Source organism: Rhinatrema bivittatum, chromosome 9, assembly GCF_901001135.1.
Source record: "Rhinatrema bivittatum chromosome 9, aRhiBiv1.1, whole genome shotgun sequence".
Classification (NCBI taxonomy): Eukaryota; Metazoa; Chordata; class Amphibia; order Gymnophiona; family Rhinatrematidae; genus Rhinatrema; species Rhinatrema bivittatum.
This window is the reverse complement of record NC_042623.1, coordinates 137,078,504-137,100,739: the sequence shown is the minus strand read 5'-3', so window position 1 is coordinate 137,100,739 and position 22,236 is coordinate 137,078,504. Positions and strand designations below refer to the sequence as shown.

General features: G+C 41.0%; 1 protein-coding gene across 1 annotated transcript in view; it reads left to right on the top strand.

The window, feature by feature from the left end:
- PER2 (period circadian regulator 2) overlaps positions 1-22,236 on the top strand; it is an 89,743-nt gene that overhangs the window by 8,491 nt on the left and 59,016 nt on the right. Inside the window, 10 exon segments of the mRNA XM_029616002.1 lie at positions 1,562-1,624; positions 8,009-8,163; positions 9,555-9,676; positions 10,717-10,918; positions 12,885-12,936; positions 15,239-15,347; positions 15,349-15,382; positions 16,169-16,247; positions 19,329-19,435; positions 20,149-20,302. Coding sequence (XP_029471862.1) covers positions 1,562-1,624; positions 8,009-8,163; positions 9,555-9,676; positions 10,717-10,918; positions 12,885-12,936; positions 15,239-15,347; positions 15,349-15,382; positions 16,169-16,247; positions 19,329-19,435; positions 20,149-20,302 — 1,077 coding nt within the window.

The window sequence follows — 22,236 nt, the reverse complement described above, 5'->3', positions numbered from 1 at the left end:
TACAGGTTGCTGCAACTCCACCTTGGCCTAAGGGTCCACTTCTGCAACAAATAGGCTTGAAGAGTTTTGTCAAAATCTCTGTAATTTCTTGGATTTTGACACTCAGAAGACAGAAAACTTCCTGGGAAATGTCTGGTCAGCAGCTGGATGCCCGTTTGGCCCTCAGAAGTGAATCACCAACCACCAGTAACCTCCACCTCCCAGGTAAAGTGATTCTTGAGCCCACAGCTTTGCGATTTGTATGTTTAGTTCCTCCTCATTCTGGCATGGTTCCTCCTCTTCTCCTTCCAGGACCGCATATCTGGGATATCTGCATATCACATATCTGTTCAAGGGAAATCAGAGTCAGGATATAGATTTTAGTGGCTGTAGTAATCTGGGTCCAGATGTTGTCTTGTGGTTCAGCTTCACGTTCCCTTCGCTTGAATTTTCCATCTTTGAGCTTTGTTAAGCATTTCATTGATGTAATCTTTATTCTCCTGGATGCTTCTCAAGTCTTGCAACCTCTTCTTGGAGTTCCACCTCCTGTTTTCTGAGAAAGTCAATCTGCAGACATCTTTCACACCGAACCAATTCCTTCCTGTGAATCAGGATATACTTCTGGACAGCAATAGTAGTAGTAACAATGGTGACAGCTTTGGTGTTACAATGATACCTAGCCATCCTTCAGCTGATGGAAAAAGAATGAGAGACCTACCAAATTCCTTACCTTTTCCTCAAATGTTCTACAAGTAAAAATTAGCTATCCTGTGCAATCTAACTTCCATTTCACTCAGAATCCGTGTTTGTAGTCCTGCTTGCTTACTGAAGCAACCAGAAATAATTATTACAAAGATCTAATACAATGCTACCAAAAAGCTCCCACAGGAATATATTTATTTTTGTTTATGTGCAGATGACTAAATTGCACCTAAATCACTTGTTATCCCTCCCCTTCCTGGTACAAAGCAGTATTTTTCTCCAACTGGTGGCTAGTAATGTATCCTAATCTATGATCTTAATCTGTGTACCTATGATTTCTAATATACCTATTTCTTCTAATTTTGGACAGGGTTAATTTTACACTTATTTGTCTATGGTCATTAATAGATATTATTATACATAATTATTATCCCAAACCATCTTTTAGTTTGTAAAATGTATGTTTGTGTCTATCTGGTGTGTACTCTATAAAGAACCCTCTTAGCCTTGGCTACTAAAGATCAGACCAACTAAAAGTAATTACCTAAATGATTTACTATGATATTACTAATTGAGCTCCCCCTGAACTTTACTTAGGTGTTCTCTTCTCACTAATGACTAAAACTTATCTAAATTACTTTGTTTTTCTACCAACCAGTGTCAAATTATTCTGTGTACTCTAACCCTCTAATTAGTGATTAGTCCATATACTTAGAATGGGAGAAGGAAACCTTTTTTTTTTAATTTACACACAAGCCTCATGAACAAACAAGATTTTAAAAAATTGTAAAGGCAAGCAAAATCTATGAAACTAATGTGATTTACTTTAATTTCTCCTAATAAACAGTTCGAACTTTCAAAGTCCTTCTCCTCCTTGCAGCTCAAATGCTTTCAGTCTTATGATGGCAAGCTCTGAGCATAATCCTTCTACTAGTGGATGCAGGTAAGTGTGATATCAAATTCTCAAAATGCCCTAGATTAAAGAAATATTTGGCAAAATGTGTTGCTTTTGAGGTGTAAGTGCTGCATAAAACTAGTATGTTTCTATAACTAGGTTTCTGAATCATGCAGATGAATGTTTTTTTGTCAATGAGAATTTTTAACTCATGCTGTTAGAACTAAAAGACAAAAGAGGACAAAACACTTGATATTTATGTTTTTATCTTGTTCCTTTATGAAGCTGTTTATTAATTGTAGTTGTTGTAACCCAGTTACAGATGGTACTTGAGGTCCATAGTCAGACGCTGTGTGGCTGCGCTAGTTAGCCGGTCATACATAACTGGCTAACTAGCAGTGTATATTCAACGCAACCACACCACTGAATATACCCGGCTATCTTAAAGTTATCCAGTTATGTCTAACCTAACTTTAAGACAGTCTTACCGCCCGACCAGAGTTAGCCACAGAAGGTAAATGGCTAACCAGCTAACTCTGAATACTGTTCCTTCCCATAACGCCCCCTTCTTGTCCAGCTAGAATTTAACCAGATAAGGACTAAATATAGCCAGATAAGCCATTTAGACAGATAGCTATTACGTTATCCATCTAAATGGCTTTTGAATATGGCCTTCTTTGTGTCTATCTCAAAGCTATCGTGCTGAGCAGGGATTTGAGTCATGTGACTTAGAAATTATATTGATATTAAATGCAGATCCCTTAGACAGCAGAGCACTCTTTTTGTTCCTATGGGAGTTAAATAGGGGAACTTAGTGGTTAGAGCAGCAGGCTAAGAAGCAGGGAAGCCAGGGTTAAAATCCTGCTGCTGCTGCTGCTGCTCCTTGTCACCTTGAGCAAGTCACTTAGGAGGTCATTTTCTGTAGCTTTCGCATGTGAAAAGTCCCTTTTCGTGTGTGATAGCTGAGTCGGGGCGAAGTCGGCACCGGAAGGGGAAGAGTCGGGGTGGCACGGGGCAGACGCAGCGAAGATATCGCTGACGGCGAAAAGGTAAGGCCCCTTATCGCCGCCAGTAACTCGCCCAATAGCACCACCTTTCACGGTAGCGCTATTGGTTTGCGAAAGCCGGCAGCGATAGCACCACGGTGGTGCGCTGCCGGCTTTCGCAGGCCCCCCCCCCCCCCCCCCCCGGTACCACGCGATTCACTAAGGCCTGCGATTTTAGAAAATCCAGGCCTTAGCCCTCCATTGTTATAGGTATAAACTTACCCCTGGATTCATCATTCCACTATAAATATAGCGGAATGATGAGCGTGAAAAAAAGGGGCGGGGTGATGGTAGGTGGCCGCATTGCAACAGCGAGTTTTCCCCTCCACAGTTGCAGCCGCGCTGCACACTATCGCCCCCATGGCACCAATGAAATAGCTATAGCTATTTCCGCGCTAATGCGGGTGATAATGTGCGATACATTATCATGTGCAGCACTACAAGACCCAAATTTTCCTGAACCCCGCATAAACTCCACCCAAACTCCTCCCCTTTCCCTAATTTATATTTTCAATTTGCAAAGCGGTAGTTATTGAGTGCGTTATCATGCCCTAATGCACGCGATAATGGCCCATCGCGATTTCAAGAATGCCCCCCTTACTAAGTTCTTTTTTCCTCATTGATACAGAATGCGAAAAAGGCCTTAGTAAATCAGGCCCTTAGATTTATAAACCTTCTGGAGACAGGGATATACCTACTGTACTTGAATGTAACTCACGTTGAGCTACCAATGAAAAGAAATGAACTAAATCTAAATAAATAAAATAAGGAGTTGTGTGGTTCTGCTTTTCTTCGTAGATCAACAGAATAAAAATAGCCACACAAGTGGTTGATATCATCTGATGGTACTGGCCCAGAGGCACACTCTCAGAGCTTAGAAAGTATCTTCCTGAGCATGCACTGTAGTTCCTGTGTACCAGCCTTGCACAAGTCTCCTCAGTCTTTTTTTATTCTGCTACTGTGGCAATGCGAGTTTTTGCTCTCTTCACAATGACCCAAGTATTTGTGCTTTGATCAAGTAGTTCCTCAGTGTTCATTTTTTCCCCCTTTTTTTAAATTTAATTTTCAATAAAAATAAAGTAAATTCGAATACAAACATATTCGATAAGAAAACATAAGGATACAATATAATTATTACAAAAAAGAAAAGTTAATAATAGAAGGTAAAACAAATATTCAATATCCTCATTATTTATCACAATTTATCACTATTGCAACTCCCTCCTCCTGGGCCTCCCTGCAAGCACCATAAAACCCCTACAGATACTCCCAGAGAGGATGCCCCCTTTGGCTTAATAAATTTTAAGAGCATCTAGCAGTATCCAACCCATTCTGAGGGATGTCTTTTGGTACATCCTACTTGTCTGGACTGGTGTGGTGGGACAATAAGGAGGATGAAATTTAGTTTTCCAGGCTAATTTCATTTCCTTTCTTTAAATTCTTCCAGACCAGTCCAGGACCTTCCCAGACTGCAAGTTGATTTACTCTATTCTCTCTTTCCTCTCCCTGTATGACTGGATGTATCTATAGCTCTTTTAACTTAAAGTTTGGGGGCCTCTCTTAGGTTTGTTGTTAGGCAGTCTTCCAAAGTTTGGAGGTGATCACTGTTGATTCTCTCCCTGCAACTTTGTTAAAATGGGGGAATACCTCAAGTAGTCATTAGCTAGATGGGAAAATCTAGGGCATGTAGAAGAGTAGTTGGCAAAACTAAAAGGAAATATCATAAGGGCAACTTATCTCTTTGTTAGGAAAGTAAATAAAAGAGGCACTATGGTTTTCTAAAGAAGGAGCTGAAAAGGTTAGCATTCATAAACTACACGAGATCGCAGAAAGAGGAAGACTGGCAATATCTGGAAAAATTAAGAGAAGCTGGAAAAGAAGTCAGGAATGCAAAAATTCAGATAGAAGAAAAAAAAGCAAATACAATAAAATGGGAGGGACAAGACTTTTATTTAGATCTGTTATTGATAGAAGGAGGTCCAAAAGTGACATTGTGAGAGTCAGTGGTGAAGGGGAGCTATATGTAGAAGCTGATGAGGAAAAAGCAAAATTGCTTAACAGATATTTCTGTTTGTTTACTGTGGCAGGGCCTGCAGTAGGACCTTATAAAACAAACACAGATACAATTGGAAGGGGGTAAACATCAATTGATTTTTTGAATTGTGTGTTCATGGGGAGCTAGTAAACTTAAAGTAGATAAAGTGAACTTAGAGATGTCCTGGCAGCTCCACTGGTTGACTTTTCAATGCTTTGGGAGTAGTTCCAGAGGATTGGAAACGGACTGATGTGGTTCCTATTCATAAAAGTGGAAGTAAGGAGGAGGCAAGGAACTACGGACTCAGGAGTAATCAGGAAACATTTGTCCACAGAGAGGATAGTGGATGCTTCAAACAGCCTTCCAGTGGAGGTGGTTGAGACAAAACAGTATCTGAATTCAAGAAAGCATGGGATATATACAAGGGTTCTCTAAGGAAGTGATGGGAATTATAAAGTTAAAATAACTGGGCAGATGGGAAGACTAGATATACCATATGGCATACTGGTAAGCTGAGGTCAGCATGTGACCTTAGATAGGGTGGAATCAACAACTAGTTGTTCTCTGCCTCCATGAATAGGTAAAGGAGCATAACCCATTGTCTGGACTGTTATGGCAGGAATCAAAGAGAGGAAATTAGCAGGTAAGACCAAATTTCACTTTTTTGAGAATACTGTATAACAGGCAGTTCCATAAAATAGCTGTTTCAAGGGGAAAATGTCTATATACATTGATTTCAATTTGCACAAAGAGAATCAATTCAAATAATACACATAGATGCCATGTAAATTAATTCCATAATTAATATCTGACTCTAAAGTTTCTGATTAAGGTATTATATGGATGCACTGATTTAAATAAGTGAGCACTTTTTTCACACACTTCCAGCTGAAGAAAAAAACGTTTTGGGAAGATTAAATGATACTGTTTGAAAGCACAGTTTTTTTCAGTGAGTGCATTGTAAGTTAATGTCCCACATTATATATTATAATTTTTTATGCCAGTTTTTCTTTTTGAAAAATTATATAGCAACCACTCTTGTTTTACTATTTTCAGAATTTGTATGTAGTATTTGATTCCTCTTTAGTTTGGTGCTTTTGGAATTAGAAACGTATATTCATACATAGGAGGTAATTTAACAAGCCGCAATATTTTACCATGAGGAACAAAATATCACATGGCATGTTCCTGCAATATTTTGCCCCTGTCTGGGAAAATACTGTCACAGTTTATGATGCTAGTTTTATCGTGGAAAAAAAACCTGCAATAAAAAATACCACTACGGAACACGAAAAAACACATGATGGTGTCCCATTTCACCCGAGACTGCCATTTTATTAAAGAGCCATGTGGTCCAAAAACACCTTCCTCCCAAAGTGAAAAACCCCCCTCCCGGGGGTCTTTGGAAAATCCCTGCATCTCCACCCCCCCCACCCACCATGTCTAGAGGCAGCCCAGCAGGCTGAAAAGTTTTAAATAAATATTAAAAATAATCACGCGGTGATGCTCCACCCCCCTTCTCAAAATCCTCTCCTTTCCAAAATTCTCGCCTCCCCTGGTTCTTCTCCTTCCACTCAAGACCTCCAACCCCCCCCCCCCCCCGGTCCCCTTCCATATCTCATCCCTGGCAACTACTGGTCCCCCACCCAGACCCCCTTAGTTAAAAATAAATCCCTGGTAGATTAGTGGCCCACCCAGCATACCCCAGACTAACATTAAGAAGATGTCCCTGTGTCTAGTGGTGGTTCAGAGTGCTCCCTAGGTCCCGGGCTGGTCGACGCCATTGTCCAAAATGGCATCAACTGGCTTTTGCCCCTATCACATGCTGGGGACAAAGGCCAGTCGTGCCATTTTTGGAAAATGGCGTTGACTGCCTGGGATCTAAGGGGAGTTCTAGGCTGCTATGAGACACCAGGGATGTCTTCTCAGGATATTGGGGAAATTCTAGGGAGTGGGCCACTAGACTACCAGGGACTTATTTTTACCTAAGGGGGTCTGGGACTGGTGATGGAGGCCACTAGACACCATGTGCTTGAGGTTTGGAAGGGGAGACAGTGGGGTTGGAGGCCTTGGGGGTGTAGAACTTGAGGAGGTGATAATTTTGGAAAGGAGAGGGCTTTGGTAAGGGGGACGGGGTGTCACACAATTGTTTTTTATATTTTTTAAGCTTTTTGAGCTGCTGGGGGTCTTCTGAGCCCTGCAGAGGGATTTTTTATTTAGGCTGCATAGCCCTTTAAATTTTGCCACAGGAGCATCAGGCATGTGCTAGCTTCTCGATGCTCACTAAGCAAAATATCTACACCTCGTCAATTTTTGTTAAAATAACATGGCTTCCCTTATTTTTTTTGGCAAGCTGCACTATTTTATTACTATAGGATTACTTATGCATTAGCTGGTGTGCATGCATTTGAAAAATTTATATGTGAAAATGCATGCAAAGCAGCTAATTTGACAAAATATCTTGCAATATTACCATGATATGGATATATTGCATGATAAACAGTATTTAACATGCAATAAATGCTGCTTTTTTGCATATTATAGCCTTATTGTGGCTTAATAAATATACTCTATAGGGGCTAATGTATTAAAATCATGTTAAAAACAAAGTGCAGTAAAAATTAGCACATATTTTTAGCATAGTCATAAATCCATTAATGTTACTACCTTGTCATGTGCTAAGCTTACTAACTAAAAAAGGCTTCCCCTCTCTCTTCCCCCCCCCCCCTCACCTGCCCAAAGAACAGAGCACCCCACACCCCTCCCCAAATGAGAGCCAGCAGGAAGAGACAGGCTTAAACTTTCCTATCCAGTTATACTATGGCCCCGCATCCATGGGCTCTTGAACCTGAAAGTTTTGATTGGTTAGGCGGTAGATGAGATGTTGAAGGAGGCTTGGGGTTTTTGGTTTTGGGGTGTGTGTGTGTGTGTGTGTACAGGCTGGGATCTTCTTTTTAGTCCACGTGAGGCACAATGAACATAGAACATGCTGTTGCACATGCTATGTACCTATTTTGCATAGGCTCGCATGTTAAATATTAATGTGCCAGCATTCAAGTGAAATGATGCACTTTGTGTTATGTCAGTGGTTTCATACATAGTGCATGCTCAAAGGGGTTAGCACGTGCATTCATTTTAACGTAGCCTTAGTGCACTGGCCCCACAGACTTTTGTTATTTCTTGTTGTTCTTGATTATTATTTTAAAATCCATGTAAAAAATTCATACTTTGCTTCCTTGTTATATATATATATATATATATATATATATATATATCAAAGCCATGTGCTTTTATGAAGTAGAAAAATTAGTTCTAATGTCTAGAATACCTTTTTTAAATTTTTTTCTCTAGCAGTGAACAGCCTGCTAAAGCCAAAAATCAAAAGGAGTTGATGAAGACATTAAAAGAACTACGAATGTTCCTCCCTCCTGAAAAAAGGACCAAAGGCAAATCTAGCATCTTGGCAACATTAAAATATGCCCTGCGGTGCATAAAACAAGTTAAAGGTATTATCCCTTGTTTTTAATAATATTTCAGTTTGTAAGGTATATCTTCAAATGACAGCATAAAACTGTGTCCTTGTTAGTTTGGACTGCAGCAGCCTTCTGAAGCTGGACTGAAGCAGGCACAACATCTATAAAGTAACTTAGTTAAAACACAACACACACAGATATGTGGGACTCTAAAAGAATTAACACACTCTGGGCACCAAAAGCTCACTGTATTAGAGCAAAGCTGCCCACTGTATTAGAGCAAAGCTGCATGCTTGTATCAGGTGTGTTCTGTATAATAGCTTTGAATTGGAAGAGAGCAGCTCTAAAGGGAAGGAGGGAGGATTGGTATGACTGATGAACTGATGTGTTCATAGAATACCTGTTACAGGTAAGCAGCTTTGCTTTCTCTGAAGTCACATACATAGTACAGTGAGCCCATTTAAGGGATGACATTGGGCTTTAACTCTCAAGTGGCAGTGGAGAACACAGTCCAAACCCACTATCTGACTAGGAAGCCATCTCTAGAAAGTAATGGGATGTGAATGTATTGCAGTCTTGTACATCTCTTTAATGGGGGTATATTCTAGGTGGGTAATTGTTACCATGGCTCCTATATTGTGGACCTTATATAAGAACATAAGAGATGCCATACTGGTCAGACCAAGGGTCCATCAAGCCCAGCATCCTGTTTCCAACAGTGGCCAATCCAAGTCACAAGTACTTGGCAAGTACCCAAACATTAAATAGATCCCAAGCTACTATTCCTTATTGATTAATAGCAGTTTATGGACTTCTCCTCTAGGAACTTATCCAAACTTTTTTTAAACCCAGTTACATTAACTGCTGTAACCACATCATTTGGCAATGAATTCCAGAGCTTAATTATTTTGTTGAGTGAAAAAGAATTTTCTCCGATTTGTTTTAAATGAGCTACTTGGGAGATTTCAATTACCCCAATAATGAGTGGGTAAATGTAACATCAAGAATTGCTATAGAGATAAAGTTCCTGGATGGAATAAATGACAGTTTTATGGAGCAATTGGTTCAGGAACTAATTTTAGATCTAATTCTCAGTGGAGCACAGGACTTGGTGAGAGAGGTAATGGTGGTGGGACCACTTGGCAATAGTGATCATAATATGATCAAATTTGAATTAATGACTGGCAGTGGGAAGTCTCAGTGTTAATTGTTACAGTCAGAAATGCGATCTATGTATGTCTTCACATGTAGTGAAAATGATTAAAACTAGGCCAGTGTTTGTGTGTGTATGTATATGTGTATAGAGGTGGAAATGCTAGGTTTCTAACGTGTATGTATATATGTATGTATATATTTTTTCCAAGTATTTATATGAAACTGAAAATTGAGGGCTTCAACACAGTGCTGTCATGTTTCCCATGCAGCCAATGGAGAATATTACCAGTTATTAATGTTCAGTGAGAATCCTTCCTCCAGTCCTGATGTATCATCGTACACAGTAGAAGAAGTTGAGAATATAACCTCTGAATACACCTTGAAAAATGCAGTAAGTGTACAGAATATGTAACATTACATTTAACCAAGGTAAAAGGTGGAGGTGTTGGCAAAATATAATGACAACTATTGCGGAGCCAGGTGAATATGCCTGTCCAGTAGAATAATGTGCCCAGTTCTAATTTTTTTTAAATAGGAAGCTCCTTCTGCTTCTGGTTGCATCCATAAGTCTGCATTAGCAGAGCAGTTAATGGCATTAGCTTGTCTACCTCTTCCCCTTATGGCAGGATAAACTGCTATTGCCTCGAGTCTGCTGACCAGGGAATATTAAGACTCATGGGGTGGTGGTTTCAGCTGTACAAATTTTTAGTTTTAGCTTATGTAAGCACAGAATATTTGTGTTTAGAAAATGATCTGTTTCTACAAAGTCTGGTTAAGGATTTCCCACTTGGTTACAACCCCTTTATTAATGCTGGTTCGTATATTTCTACTTGAAGTTATATAATGTAGGATAACATGGGCCAGTGAGCATTGATCAACGGTGCATTGTGACATGTTTGCTTTTTCACTATTTCTAAAGCTGAGCAGAAAATTGTTCCGTTCTTATTGTTTTGTAAACCAGTTTTCTTTGTTGAAGCATACATAGTAGCCTAATCTGAGTCTTGCCATCGTATTTGTAGAATGGGGCATATGCCTTATGGCATTCTTTTATTTACTAGTTTCATGGCTTCATTGAAAATGCTTGCTACTGCATACACAATTTAAACTGAATACATTCTTCTACGAGTTAGTTAAAGATTATAATCTATTTTTGTTTTGGGGGTTTTTTTTTAAGGGGGGGGGATTTGCCTATCAAGCCATATGCATTTTAGGGAGGAACTCTCCAGTGCATGTAACTAAATATAGATGCGTAAATTCTGAAGTCACATGTAATTTAACTTTCCAGCTTCAAGCATTTGTCTTATTGCTATATTGATTTGAAGTTGTTAGCTCACAAGTTTGGTTAACAAGATGATAGTCATTAGCATGAGAACGAGGCCTTTGGATTACTTTAGTAGGCAGGTTAATTTTGTTACATGTGCTGTTTTCTAGGACATGTTTGCTGTAGCCGTTTCTCTGATCACTGGGAAAATAATGTACATCTCTGATCAAGCTGCCTGTATTCTGCATTGTAAGAAAGATGTCTTCAAGGATGCTAAATTTGTGGAATTCTTGGCGCCTAAAGATGTTGGTGTGTTTTACAGTTCCACCACACCATGTAGGTTGCCATCATGGAGTATCTGCAATGGAGTCGGTAAGCATCTGTCATTCAGAGATCTCTTTTCTTCAGAAGTCATGGAGGAATTTGAATTCTTTGCAGTTCATGATATCTTTTATTAGGCAAAGATGAGAATTTTCTGAGGATGAGCTTTCCAAACCACAAAGGTCCCTTCTTCAGATTTGACTTTATATCTGAAAAGGTGATCTATGTGATTGCAAAAGCACGTGTCCTTGTCCTTGGAAAATTTGGAGCCACAAACAGGCCTGGTTTTCAGGATATCCAAAATGAATATGCATGAGATAGATTTACATGCACTGCCTCCATTGAATGCAGATCTATCTCATGCATGCTCATTGTAGATATCCGGAAAACCTGAGCTGATTGTGGTTCTCGAAGACCAGAGTTGGCCACTCCTGCAATAAATGGTATCACCTCTGTCAGAAGAGGTAACCCTATTAGAATGCTCTATCACTGACTTTAGAGCAGTTCCTGGTGCATGGTATCCTGATGAGACCATGAAAGTGCTTCTGACAAAGGCATGTGCCAAAGCATTAACACTTTCCTAACACAGAGGCATTATCTGCATCCCGACAAGTCTAAAATTGTTAAATTAAAAAACTCAATATGTGCAGTGAGACTACTGGCCTCGTGTCGTGTTTATATGTATCATAATTTCATGAATAAAAAGACTCCGACATATATGTATAAGAAGAACTTTAACTTTATGGAAGTAATATGGCCACAGCATCTTAAGCAAACACATTCGCAACCGAATAACAATCAAAGCCAAACAAAACTATCAATAATAAACCAATCCACTGCTAGCAAAATCATATGGGGTGACCAGTGTTCTTGGTAATACCAACACTGCTGCTTGAATATGCTTTTTGATTTATCTGTAGCTGGGCTCCCACATTAGCCATGGTTGGAGTACAGTTCCTTCTCCATCAAAGCGGAGAGAAATGTTGCTGTGTCAGAAGCATCAAGGCTATTTCAGATGCAAATGCAAAAGTGTCTCTTGCCACAACACTTGCCATAAATTTTGGCATCAATTGTATGAGCTGATCACGCCAACATTATGCTGCAACAGGGCCATCACTTGCAGCCCCTCCATCCACACCTCGCCAGGACAGGTGTGTGGGTAAAACTGATGGGCCAGGAGCGAAAGGAGCTCTGCATGCCACAGTGCAACCCTATAAAGATCGTGGGCAGGTCCCTCAGAGTCCCTGCTGCTACCTGCCTCCCCAGATGATGCCAGTCCTTTCTCTCCCCTCCTCCACTAACATCCCTTCCATCGGATTCCCTCTAGACCTCTCCTTCCTTCCTACTATTTATCTACTCCCTACCCTCCTGCCCCAGCCCCCCCCCCCCCCTTACAGACCTGTGTGGCCACGACCTCCCCAGGACCGGCAGAAGCATTAGACAGGGTAGGCAGTGACCTAAGGCGCGGGAAGTGGGTGGGGCAACAGATGTACGGGTGGCAGTTTTGAAAGGACGGACAAGATGAGACGTGGCGCGGGCGAGGCATGATGCTGGAGGGCCATTTTCCGGTTTTGTGTATGTATTTCTTTAAGGAGCTGGGGTTGTTTTGTCGTGTATGATTTAAGAGAGAGATCACTGTGCCCATGTTGTGTCCATGCTTCCCACTCTGCCAAGTGACTTGGATCTTTATAAGCACAATGCATTCTTTTATTTTAAATGGGGGATGATATGGCATTGAGGGCTAGGTGGGAGATGGGAGTAGAATCTCTTCAGAGTGAAAGGGATTTTTCATAATGTTTTATAATTTACAAAAACATTAATATTGCCATTATGTAAACTGTTGCTGTGTTAAGTCCACTAGTGCAAGCCAGTTTTGCACGTCCTAATTATTGTTGCAATAGATAAGTGAATTATCTGGGGTACATATAATTTCATGAATTAAACATGTGCTGTCATTGTTTGATATTTTAGACATTGTTTTTTATTTACTATGAAATATTTTTTTTTATATTTGTAGTTTCTTCTACCCAGGATTGCATGCAAGAGAAATCTTTCTTTTGTCGAATCAGGTAAGACACCTGTGTTAAAACTACTGGTCTGCTATGATAATTAGGCTTTCAATAACTGAATGCTTTTGGATATTATAACTGAAATGGCAACTTGTGCATTAAGTTTTTATTTTACTTAGGACCACAGAAATTGTATCCATGCCAAATGATTATGTTGTTCACACAGGGGTAGATTTTAAAAAATTGCGCGTTCGCGTATTTTTGTTGGCGCACCAGTCGCAAACAAAAGTACGCTGGATTTTAGTAGATACGCGCGTAGCTGCTAAAATCCAGGATCGGCGCGCGCAAGGCTGCCGATTTTGGGCAGCCAGCGCGCGCCGAGCCGCGCAGCCTTCCTCCGTTCCCTCCGAGGCCGCTCCGAAATCGGAGCGGCCTCGGAGGGAACCCTCTTTCACCCTCCCCTCACCTTCCCCTCCCTTCCTCTACCTAACCCACCCCCCCAGCCCTATCTAAACCCCCCCCCACCTTTGTTGACAGATTTACGCCTCCCAGAGGGAGGCGTAAATCCACGCGCACCAACAGGCCGCTGGCGCGCCGAGACGCAACCCAGGGGCGGTTCCGGAGGGCGCGGCCATGACCCCGGACCGCCCCGGGCCGAAACCACGCCCCCGGGCCCGCCCCCTAAACGCCGCGTCGATCGGCCCCGCCCCGACACGCCCCCGACAAAAAACCCCGCGACTTACGCGAGTCCCAGGGCTCTGTGCGCGCCGGCAGGCCTATGGAAAATAGGCGCGCCGGCACGCAAGGCGCGCAGTTTTAGCAAAATTAAGAACTTATAATGACTCATTAGGTACAACAAATTACCTCTGTCGTCATTCTGTAATTACCTTTTGCACAGAGATGAATCATAACTTTTATATCTGCTAATATTGTTGCGGTTCTGGCCGCGAGCACCACTTGGGTGCTTTTCTAGGCTGTTTCCCGCCAGTGGTGACTCCGCCCAACTCCTGATGTCAGACGCCACGGCCTTCATAAGCCGGTCGCGGCCATCCAGTCTTTGCCTTGCAACGGGTTAGCCTCCCGATTTCCTGTTGCGCTGTGCCCCGGAGTGACTCGCTTTGCTTCGTCACTCTGTTCCTGCTACAGTACCTGCCTGGTTCTTGCCTGCTTGCTACAGTACCTGCTTGGTTCCTGCTACAGTTCCTGCCTGGTTCCAGTACCCGAGCCCAGTTACAGTATTGCTACTGTCCTAGTCTGGTTCCAGTTACCTGTCCTGATCCACAACCCGCCTAAGTCCCAGCGGCCGGGCCCCTACGGGCTCCTCCCGGGGGAGCACCAGCTTCCAGGGTGAAGAGCATCTACGTGCTATTCATTAGAGACATTGACCACCTTTCCAGTCTCCAGCAGGTCGGCCCAAGGGTCCACTAAACAGAGACTCCCATAACAAATATTTCTGAAATTACATATATTTCTTATCAAAATGTTTTGTTTTCATTCTGTATGCAAAATACGTTCTAAAGATAATTACTTGTATCAAAAAAAATATGTTTTTATCACCAGTTGTATTTCAGCAGTTCTGCTTGGTGCCATATTAGAGTGGCATATATAACTGCTGAATGCTGTGGAGGCAATATGCCTTACTTTGTAGATAGTGGATGGAAAGGGACTTGTGAAATGTACCCGTAGGATTGAGTGACTTGGTGAGCCGGAGGGATGCTGAGTGAAGTGAAGGTGACTAAGTGGGGAGTATGCCTGAAGTCAGAGTTAAGTTGGTGAACCGGGGAACACCAATTGCGTGGTCTATCTGAGGGTTGTACTTTGTTACAACCTGTTAGAAGGGAGGGAAGGTCTCAAAGTAAGTGAAAAGAACAACTTCCCTGCTGAACCACAAGGAGAAAGGGTTTTGGGAGGTGAGGGGGGTTATCCTTATCACGACACCTTGACTTTTTAAAGATCATACATGACTTTCCCCCACTTTCTCTTCTATTTGAAGCAAATGTGAAGGTTCTAATTTCAGTGCACCACAATAATTTCAACCTATTTTCTAGTCATGAGTGTCAGGATTCCATTTTGTAATCACCTGACTATGAAGCCATTGAGCTTTAAAAAAAAATACCGAACCCTTTGATATCCCCTAGAGATTTAGCTGCTTTCGTTGTTTCTTTTCTGTTATTTCATTCTTAACATAGGCTTAAACTTGGGTTGATGAAGCACATCTAGTCAGAGTTGGGTTGGAACTTGCTTTGTAGAGTTACATTGCTGAAGGAGTTTGCTGGCATGCATTTCCTTTTATTTTGATTAGATATGATCAGGCTTTCTCTCCTATAATCTGGTTGAGAACTTGTTTGTTTTGATTTCATAGAGGAGGCAGAGAACATGAACATAAGATATGCTATCAACCATTTCGTATGACTCCATACCTTACAAAAGTGCAAGAAACAAAGAGTGCAGAAGATCAACTTTGCTGTGTGTTGTTTTGCAGAAAGGGTCCACTCTGGTTATGAAGGTAACAGTAGTAACAATAGGATTTATATATTTTTACTAAAGATGTGCATGTTGTTTGTCAAATACCTCATTACTGGATGAGGCAGAAAGTGGTATACTAAAACCGACTCAGTATCTTACTGTAATTCCTTACACATTAATTATACACATGAATAAGTTTAACTTTCTTAGATTCCCATCCCTGCAAGATACTTTCTTATGGACATTAGCAGCAGTTTTAATTATTCCAGAGTTACAGTGATCTATCAAAACCCCTAATGAGAAGAATGTGAAAATGAAGAAGTGCCAGATACTTAAAGCTATGGTTTCCAAATTAGGTTGGAACCTTCTGAGATGTTAATGCAACCAGAGGAACAGCAATACAGAAAATGGAGAAGGCATTATGTTAATGTCTTTTACTTTTCATTGTGCATCATGGGATTTACAATTTATTGTTTTTGTAATGGAAAGTTTATTGCTTGCCCTATTCCAAGTTATATTTTAGCTTCTCATTTTATGTTTTATTATGATTAATTGTATTTTTTGTTATTGTACATCACCTTGATTAGTTGTAAAGAAAGGCGATCCATCAAATAAAATAAACTAAACTAGTTGTATTGATCCTTTGTAGGTCACGATGCCTTTTGTTGACCCAGCATAAAGTTTGGAAGTGCATGTGCTCCAGTATCTTTTCATCATTCTTAAGTCAGACCATTAAAGCATTGCAACCTGCAAAAAGCCGGGAGTCACTGTTTAAAGCATGGATATCAATGCAGGCACTACCAATCACTCTTTCTTTTACTTCTAGCACCCAGAATTCCTCCTGATAAGAGAATTTTCACAACTACTCACACACCAAATTGTTTGTTTCAAGATGTAGATGAAAGGTAAATGACTCTTGTTTTAAGGGGAAAAGGTTGCTCCCATTCCCTTTGTATGTATGACCATATCTAAAATTGCATTTTCAACTTGGAGTTCTGTCTGCTGATGATTTGTTGGCATATCCCCTTATGCACTGCTAGTTTCAGGCTCTTTAATTCTTGGCTTAACATTCTTTACCATCTGAAACTTAGCCTGTAACCAGTTGGAAATAACTTTGTATCCATTAAAAATATATATATATTTTCTGAAGCAGAGCAAAGCACCCAATTTTCTCTATTTCCCTCTCTCATGTCAAGCAGATGTAGGTATCTGAAGAATCACTTAAGCAGCCTAGCATGCATGGCCAGCCCCTGTCCAAGAAGTGAATTCATGAACATCTAGCCATGTTTGGTAGGCTGCTGAAGTATATTTTTTTTCTACATTGAAACAAAAAGCTGCACTGCTGTACTTTTCAATGATATAAATCTATTTTTTTTTCTAGGTCAGGGTCTGAAAAAGAGATAATATATTGAAAAGTCAATTTACAGGTGTTGATTTCAACTATCTTGTAAAGACCATATTAAAAATGTAATTCATCTGTTATGCAATTTGCAGTCAAACAAATATTAAACTGTATTCAGCAACAAATCTTTCTGGGGATTACAAAATGTATACAATCGAGGAAATAGATTGTCCTCTAAAGCATTGCTGTAAAAGCTCTGCATGCCCTATTGACTGGCTGCAGTATTCGGTGCTTTTCTGCTGTAGACCTGAGTTCATGTTAATTTTGAGGGGGCTGGGAGGGTTCAGGAGGGTCAAGTGATGAACTTGATGTTAGGCATGCTGAGGACACACACTACAAAGGCCACTTCTGTAGGCTAAGAAGAGTGTAGGAGACATGCTAAATGAAAGTTTCCTTTCCAAACAGCATCTAACTGGGAATCTAGGTTTGTATGCCGTGACTTGAATCAAAGCTGGTATGTGTGTATTTGGGAAACTGTCAAACTGAACAGAAATCGCCGTACAAATTTGCCACTTAAACTAGAATCGAATCATCAAGTCTTTGGTTTTTGTTTTTTCAATAGCTCATATTGTTTTATAATCATGTGAGACATAGCTAAAACAAGGGAAAGCATATCGGATTTGTATTGCTGCGGCCAATGCTGCACCTTAGCTAGGTCAGGCAAAATCTGCTAATTCATGCAGTAAGGCATAGTTAGATCACCAGGGAGGGAGCTTCCTGAAATGAATGAATCACTAGCTATACTGAGAAGATCAAGTACAGATCACATACTAGTGTTCTTAGTAGTTAGAGCACAATTTTTCATAATTTCTCCTCAGAATTGAAATTTAATAGATATAGAAAAAGGCACAATGAGCTCTTTGCAATTTTTTATTTATTGAAGAAACCAACTTTCAGAAAATATTACATTAGGATAAAGAGTATGAATACAGTACAGGTATTGCGCATCATGAGCTTTTAGCTTATTGTAGGCAAAAGAAGCATCATTCCAGAGTCTACTAAAAGTCTAATTTAATAGATATGCTTTTAAGGACCTAGAAGGAAGTAGTTCAGCCTTTGTCTTGGAGATACTGGGGCCGATGCAATATTATTCGCGGAAAGTGGGCACTGACTTTTCAGCGCCCGCTTTCTTAATGCACGCATGGCACCCACAAGGGGGGTGCCATGCAATACGCAAATTAGGGGGTCGCACTAACATGACCCGGCGGTCTGTCAGTTATGAACACCGATGCCGAGTTTATCGGCATCGGTTTTCATTACTGCAGCCGGCCGGTTATGAAAACCGATGCTGAGCATATCGGCGTCGTTCTTCAAAGCGGCCGGCAAAGATTTTTTTTTTTACTTTTAAAAAAGTACAGAAAAGCAGTTTTTTCTGCTTTTCTGTACTTTTTTTCAGTGCGCTCAGCTATTAGCATCTGCTCCAGGCAGGCGTTAATAGCTGAGCGATAAATGTGCATCTGAGACGCACATTTATTTTTTTTAATGTGGAGTGAATGAGTAACAGCCTCATTCACATGCATTTGCATGTGATAGGTGCTACTCATTCATTCCGCGTCGGACGCATGTTAATTAGGCGCTAATCCCCCTATTGCATTAGGGAGTGGATTATCGCCTATTTAACCCGCCTCCGACAGCAGGTTAAACAGTGCGCTCGGCTGAGCACACTGTATTGCATCAGCCCCACTATTTGAACCCTGATTTTGCACTTTATACTTGACTCAAGTCAAATTATGTGACTTTTTTTTAGCAATTATGTCAATGCTGTCCTGAAGAGGTCCTGCAAGTAGTTCAGGAAGTTCTCTCTCCTTCACAGTCCTGATGAACACTAGAGGTGTGCTTAAATTGTTTTTCACTCCCATTTCGTTTTCGGTTCGGGGTTAGGCCATTTTGGTCTACCCTGGGTCAGAATATTTTTTTTTGTTGCCAATTTCGTTTAAAAAAACAAAACAAAACATCCCAACCCTTCAAATTTAATTAAATACAATGCCCCGACCCCAAGACTCACCAAAAGTCCCTGGTGGTCCAGCGGGGGACCTGGGAGCAATCTCCCGCTCTCGGGGCATCAGCTGCCAGTAACTAAATGGCACCGATGGCCCTTTGCCCTTACCATGTGACAGGGGCTACCGGCAGCCGACTGCCTGAGAGCGGGAGATCGCTCCTGGGCCCTCCATTGGAGCACCAGGGACTTTTGGTGGGTCTTGGGGGGGTCAGGAGGGTGGGAGGCATTGTATTTAATTAAATTTGAAGGGTTGGGGCAGGTTTTGGGGTATTTTTATTTTCTAGTGTGCAATTTTGGGGAAAAAACCGCAAGTAAAACCACACGAAATTTCTTGGGTTTTCCTTTTGTTTTTTTTCCTTCCCGAAATGCAACGAAATAGGAAATATCATTTTTGTTTCCTATTTCGTTGCAAACAACTGCACATCTCTAATGAACACTGAATCCGAAGTTCTTTTGTCATTACAATTGGATTATACATGTTGAGTAGTAGCATAGAGTGCTGGTATGGTATCACAATGTATCCAGTTATTAAATGATTTTCTTGAAGTTAAGAGAAATTGTTTGTTATATGTTTTTATTTTTCAGGGCTGTACCCCTTTTGGGATATTTACCACAGGACTTAATTGGAGAACCCATGTTGGTTCATCTCCATCCAAGTGACAGACCTTTAATGCTAGCCATCCACAAAAAAAGTATGTAGACATTGCACAGGGATACTTATGTTCTTACACATCGTCACATTATACAAAACTAGTTGCATTATGCTATACAGCTTTAAATATTTTGCATTGAGGTAAGCTAAATTGACATGTTTGATTAGGTGACAGCACCTGTCTGGTAGGATACTTTCTTTGTTGAAAAAAAAAAAAAGGCAAACCTTTGTGCTTTGTGCGAGAGAGGCTCTCTACCTCTGCCGGCTGCAACCATTTTGAGTGTGGCAGCTTTGAAACAGTCTACCTGTGCACGCTTCGGATTAGGAGGAGGAGCATTCCTACCCTGCTCTTACTCTGTTCATAATATACATGGCCAAACGGCTGTCTTGTTATGAAGCAAAACCTGGGTCCCAATCTGTTTTTATGGATTTTTTAAATCAGTCAGGGCTACAGTTCATGCTATATTCACATTTTATTGGGTTTTCCTGCATGGAGTTTCTGGGATGGACCTGCCTGGCAGCTCTCTGATTCATAGTGGTAGATATGGCTAAGGAAGTATTTTTCAAAAGCTTTAAACATTATTTTCTAAATAAATATAAATCAGAAAACTTTCTTAACATTGTAGAATTAAAATATTAAATTAAGAGACTTGAATACAGCACTCTTATCTTTACACATTTAACTGAATTCAGTAAGTTTTAATTTATACCAGAAACTCTGTCCAAATAGTTATATTTCATTTTTTTTCCTAGTTCTTCAGCATGGTGGACAACCATTTGACTACTCGCCAATCAGATTCTGTACCCGGAATGGAGAATATATCACAATTGACACCAGCTGGTCTAGCTTTATTAATCCGTGGAGCAGAAAAGTTTCATTTATAATCGGGAGGCACAAAGTCAGAACGTAAGTTCTCAATTATTGGAGTCTTCTCCTCTTAGTTGTGAATATTTCTGGGTCTTTTGTTTGCACGTTGGCCTTGCGGAATATTTGCAGGGGAGAGCTTTTTTAATGTGAGGAAACCCTTTCACTTTACTTTTCTAAGAGGCCAATATCCAAAAGGGTTTGTCTGGGTAATTTTTGCAGTTACCTGAACAAAACCCAAGAGTTGAATATTGCTCCCCAGCTAAGTTGTGCCTGGGCAGCTCATTACCAGTACAGAAGTAACCCGAGTACAAAGAGGTATCTCTGGTGGCATTCCCAGGGCACTGGCTCTCTTTGGCCAGGCAGCATGTGATATTCAGCACTAGCCAGAGAATGTTAGCCAGGGAAGTCTGATTGAAAAACTATCTGACCTAAAGTTACTCAGTTAACTTTTATCCTGATATGAATATCCAGGTGAATTTACCCAGAGAGTTTTCCCACTCAACAGATTACTATCAGGCAATACAGTATAGTGCGCTCCGATGGAGCGCACTGTACTGTATCGGGCTCCGACCGACTGTACTGTATCGGGCTCCAACGGAGCGCACTGTACTTACACGGGCTCAGAAACCGAACGCCGGCAAAATTGAGCATCCGGTTTTCGACCCGACAGCCGCCGGCAGACTTCAAATTTTTTTTTCTTTTCTTAAAACTTTTTTTACTCTTCGGGACCTCCGACTTAATATCGCCATGATATTAAGTCGGAGGGTGCACAGAAAAGCAGTTTTTACTGCTTTCCTGTGCACTTTCCTGGTGCCGGAAGAAATTAGCGCCTACCTTTGGGTAAATGTGCTTTGCTGCACATTTTACTTTCTGAATTGCGCGCGAATACCTAATAGCGCCCTCAACATGCATTTGCATGTTGAGGGCGCTATTAGGTTCGGCGGGTTGGACGCGCGTTTTCCCTTACCCCTTATTCAGTAAGGGGCGGAAAATGCGCGTCCAACCCGCCGAACCTAATAGCGCACTCAACATGCAAATGCATGTTGATGGCCCTATTAGGTATTCGCGTGCAATTCAGAAAGTAAAATGTGCAGCAAAGCCGCACATTTTACTTTCAGAAATTAGCACCTACCCAAAGGTAGGCGCTAATTTCTTCCGGCACCGGGAAAGTGCACAGAAAAGCAGTAAAAACTGCTTTTCTGTGCACCCTCTGACTTAATATCATGGCGATATTAAGTCGGAGGTCCCGAAGAAAAAAAAAAGTTTAAAAAAAAGAAAAAAAAATTTGAAGTCTGCCGGCGGCTGTCGGGTCGAAAACCGGATGCTCAATTTTGCCAGCGTTCGGTTTCTGAGCCCGTGGCTGTCAGCGGGCTCGAGAACTGATACCGCAAAATTGAGCCTCGGCTGTCAAACTTTACTGAATCGGCCTGTATGTATCTCCATACTTTTAAAAGTTGAGTGAATTGTATTAGAACCTTGGCTGGTAACTCGCTACATTGGGATACTTGAATTCTTCCTGACAAGCAGGATAAATCTGGCCACAGACATGGATGACATCATCGATGGTGCTGACATAGAACACGCTCTTTCTAGAGCTGAACATGCGCAGGAGTTCTCGCATAGCCTCCGACACACTCCTCAGTCTGTTTTCTTCTGCCATAACAAAGGAATGTATTCTGCTCTCTCTTCAGCAGTTGCTGCCTCTTCTAGGATGAATTAATCTCATGTGCATTTTCTTTGTTCAAATTCTTTCTTCTTTTTTTTGTCAAGCCTCCTATAAAAAATTATTTTTTACTTTTCATATCTTACAAATGATCCAAATCACGCAAAATCCTCTTAAATTATGTTCTCATTACAGGCATAAAATGTCAATTCTAGACCTTCATACTAAGGGGCAGATTTTAAATACTTGCGCGAGCGCGTACTTTTGTTCGCGCAGCAGGCGCAAACAAAAGTACGCTGGATTTTATAAG